Below are 3,831 nucleotides of genomic sequence, written 5' to 3'. Positions count from 1 at the left end.
TTGGTTTTCTAATTTCGGTTTGGTTTATTTCTAATCGGTTTTCGATTTGAACATTATCATATTCGGCTATTTCTATGTAATAATTGGACTGACAAATTTGTTGGTTTTCTTTCAAAATTTCGGTAAGTTAGAATAAAATGGTAAGTTTCGTTAGAGTTAAAAGTCTTAAGGGATGGAAAATTAGGAATAGCCGATTGGGTTACTTATTTGAATTGGGTCTTTGATGGACTTCAAAATTGGGCCTATATAATTACCTATGGGCTTAGCCTATATATAACTTAAAGAATCTATATAATAATAATTCGTTTTTTCGGTTAACTGAACCAAATAAATTAATAACCGACAACCGAACCGAAAAACTGAAATTTTAAAATTTTAAACTGAAACCGACCGAAAAAACCGAATAACCGAAACCGAAATAAAAATATTTTCGGTTCGGTCGGTTTCTTCGGTTCGGACCGAAATATGCCCACCCCTAGTAAGAACTGAACTACTGAATAAGAGAGTTTAAGAGAGAAAACGTAATATATTGCTTTATTATGCATGAATTTGTGCTTACAAAATGATTGAAACCCCCTTTATATAGTAGAGGAGTTCTACATATGGTACAATTTTAAATACAGAAGGAAATCTCCTGATTGGCTAATCAACCGGTCTTGACTTGATACATGCCGAGATCTCCGCCACAATCCTCGCCCGGTCACGGATTCCTCGGCTTTCTGTTATTCGACTTAGCAGGCTTCCTTCGATCTCACTAGATCTCTATCCTTCTCGGTCTCGACCTTAGCTGGTCTCGATCTCGATCGATCCCTAAATCACGAGCTAGGCAATATTTATTCATGTAACGATCCAATATAACTTGGGATTGAACCTCGGTCTGCCATCCCGGTCTCGATTAACCAAGCCCGATTTTGACCGTACACAAATGGTTATAATTTTACTCCATATATTGTTTAGGCTACTAAAATCAAATCAACTACATTACATTTGGAAAGCATTTGAGTTCAATTTGAATTAGAAGGAAGGTAACAGGAGATTATGAAATGCTGAAACGGAAGAGTAATATACGCTGGACAAAGGATGTCAATCAAGGTTCGAGTCAAAGGACGTATGCGCATTGAAAAGAAAAAATGTCGTAGAATCTCAAGAAGTTCGGTGAATTATTAAGGTTCGAGTCAAAAAATGTAGTAGATAACTTGATTTACCTAACAATATATGAAGGTGAACCGTTTTCTACCTTCATCTCTTGTGGGCCTATCAATCTCAAGTCTCAAAAGTACAAATTTTTCTTCTTCTTTTTGCAAGTGGTAATTTTAATTGGGCGATCAACTAGTTTCAGTTTGAGGTTGACCTATTTGCTTGACAAATGCATCCAAATCTTGACTAGAGCTCCCTCCCTTTTGAACAGCCTCTAAGACAGAATGATGGAGTTTACTCATTCGCTCTTTCTGTGGGCGAGCTCCACTAATTGACTCGGATAAGATATGAGCCAATTCGACTGAATCTGGGACTACTTGACAACCACCTTCGCAAGCTCTAATTCCCACTTTGAGTTGGTTAACCAACAATTCTGCACTTATAAATTGGTCTGCACCCATAGGCCATGTTAGAATGAGCACGTTAGAGGATATGCCTTCTAGTACCGAGTTCCATCCGCAATGAGTCAAGAAAACGCTCACAGTTCGATGACTTAGTATCGCAACTTGTGGAGCCCAACCTTTGATTATCAACCCTCTATTTGCTACTCGATTCTCATATTCTTTCGTGACCACGTCCACGTTGCCTGCCACGTGTCCTTCCTCTTGAATTCTCAAGCACCACACGAAATTCACCCCACTACACTCCAAGGCCCTCGCCAGGGCATCCGCTTGCTGTCGTGTCAACATTGCACGACTCCCGAAGCTCACGTAAACAACTGAATCATCGGCCTTTTCGTCTAACCACGTCATCACTTCATCACGTGGCATCACACTCAACCCGCCACGTTGAAAATAATATGGACCTACCATATTATTGTCCAAAGGTAGCAAGGGCCCAACGGCCCAAACCCTATCATGGCCCATTTCTTTCTTTACTCGATCGATAAAAACACCCTCTATTTCTCTACAAGAGTTAAACACAACACCCCAACTCTTCATATTTTCAAAGTAACCACCTCTCAAGAATTCCCAATCGGCGTCTCCTTTTTTGTACTGACTGCTCAACGTACACACTTTCCACCGAGGATATTCCGGCGTATTGGGAATATTAGTGAAAGTGATCAAAGAGTTCTCATTAGTTGTAGACAAGATTTCTTCAACGTTGCTCCATGTATGACTTATAACTAAGCAAGTAAAAGCTCCGGACGGCCAAAAGGCAATACGTCGAACACCTAGTCGGAATGCCAGTTTATCAGTCCAACCAAGGAAGAAATCTGAGATAATGGCCACAGGAGGTGATGGGTGGGTACGGAACCAATCGACAATCGGATTGTAAAGCTCAGAGGTTGCACGAACCCTTGCAGCAAAACTGGATCCAGCAGGGAGTTCAGGAAATGAAAGGCAAAGTGTTTGAATAGAATCGGAAGGGTGAATTGCTCGGATTGGCTCGAGTAATGGTAGGTTTTGAGGTGTGACAAGAATTGTGAGTTTTAGGTGATGATTTATGAGGTGGTTGGCTAGGTCAAGGAGGGGGATTATGTGACCTGCAGTTGGAAATGGAAATAGGAGAACTTGTGCTCCAGAAAACGCCATTACGTTTTAGCTCAAACCAAGACTTTAATTTTTGTCAAGTATTGCATGTTTGCACACTAATTTGGTTTATAGTATGATATGTTAGGTGACTTCTGATGTCATGCCTGACGCTTACAAAGTATTATATTTCAAAGTTTGGATGGTTTGTCTTCTTTTTTCCAAACAAATGATAAAAGTTCAAAGTTGTTAATCCACCATTATTGGGATCACTTGATACACAAACTAAATTATTCTGGATGGACTAATTCATTCCACGTGGGAATGAGATAATATAATCTCAAGTTTGATGAGATAAGATATGATATTTTGTATTACGATTGAGGGATAAATTTATTCCCTCAACTAAATATGGTATAAATTTAATCTCACACCTTATCCCATTTTATCTGTGATGACCCGATAGGTCATCTTATATTTTAGAACCTAATTCTGTGTTTTGAGGTCTCAAAAACCTCATTTTAGCCTTCCTCGATTTGCATGCGCAGTCTGGGTGTTATTTCGGAAGGCTTATATGTTAAAAACTGATAAAAATAAAAAATTTTGCCTTAGAAATTCATTTAAGTTGATTTCGGTCAACGTTTTGAGCAAACGGATCCGGATCCGTGTTTTGACGGTCCCGGTAGGTCCGAATTCGGAGGTCCCTAACCCGAGTTATTGATTTTTGTTGAAAATAGAAAGTTTGAAAGATTTATGATATTTAAGAATCGACTGATGTTTGGATTTATTGATATCGAGTCCGTATTTTGGTTTCGAATCCCGATACAGGTCCACTATAATATTTATGACTTGTCTGTCGAATTTGGTGAGAAACGGAGTTGATTTGACGTGATTCAGACGTTCGGTTGTGAAAATAGAAGTTTTAAAGTCTTTTTGAAAATTTCCTTTGATTTGGTGTCCGATTCATAGTTTTAGGCATTATTTGGGTGTTTTGATCGCGCGAGCGAGTTCGTATGATGTTTTAGGACTTGTGTGTATGTTTGGTTTGGAACCCCGAGGGCTCGGGTGAGTTTCGGATAGGCTACAGGGTGAATTGGACTTTGAAAAATCTGGTGTTTTGCTGCAGCTGGTGTTCTGGTGCGTTGTGCTTCGCGATCGCGAA

The 3,831-nt window shown here is 39.5% G+C and overlaps 1 protein-coding gene across 1 annotated transcript; it reads right to left on the bottom strand.

Annotated features, from left to right (window-relative positions):
• Nucleotides 1-1,133: 1,133 nt before the first annotated feature.
• LOC104087854 (UDP-glycosyltransferase 89B2-like) lies at nucleotides 1,134-2,877 on the bottom strand. The gene has a single exon (XM_009592422.3). The coding sequence runs from the start codon at nucleotides 2,730-2,732 to the stop codon at nucleotides 1,326-1,328; it is 1,407 nt and encodes a 468-aa protein (XP_009590717.1). The 5' UTR covers nucleotides 2,733-2,877; the 3' UTR covers nucleotides 1,134-1,325.
• Nucleotides 2,878-3,831: the final 954 nt, after the last annotated feature.

Source organism: Nicotiana tomentosiformis, chromosome 12 (genome assembly GCF_000390325.3).
Source record: "Nicotiana tomentosiformis chromosome 12, ASM39032v3, whole genome shotgun sequence".
Classification (NCBI taxonomy): domain Eukaryota; kingdom Viridiplantae; phylum Streptophyta; class Magnoliopsida; order Solanales; family Solanaceae; genus Nicotiana; species Nicotiana tomentosiformis.
Note: the sequence above shows the minus strand (reverse complement) of the source record. Positions and strands in the feature narration are given on the sequence as shown.

Bases quoted from the DNA above. Each gene is read 5' to 3' on its own strand.
- LOC104087854 (XM_009592422.3), bottom strand. From the start codon at position 2,732: ATGGCGTTTTCTGGAGCACAAGTTCTCCTATTTCCATTTCCAACTGCA.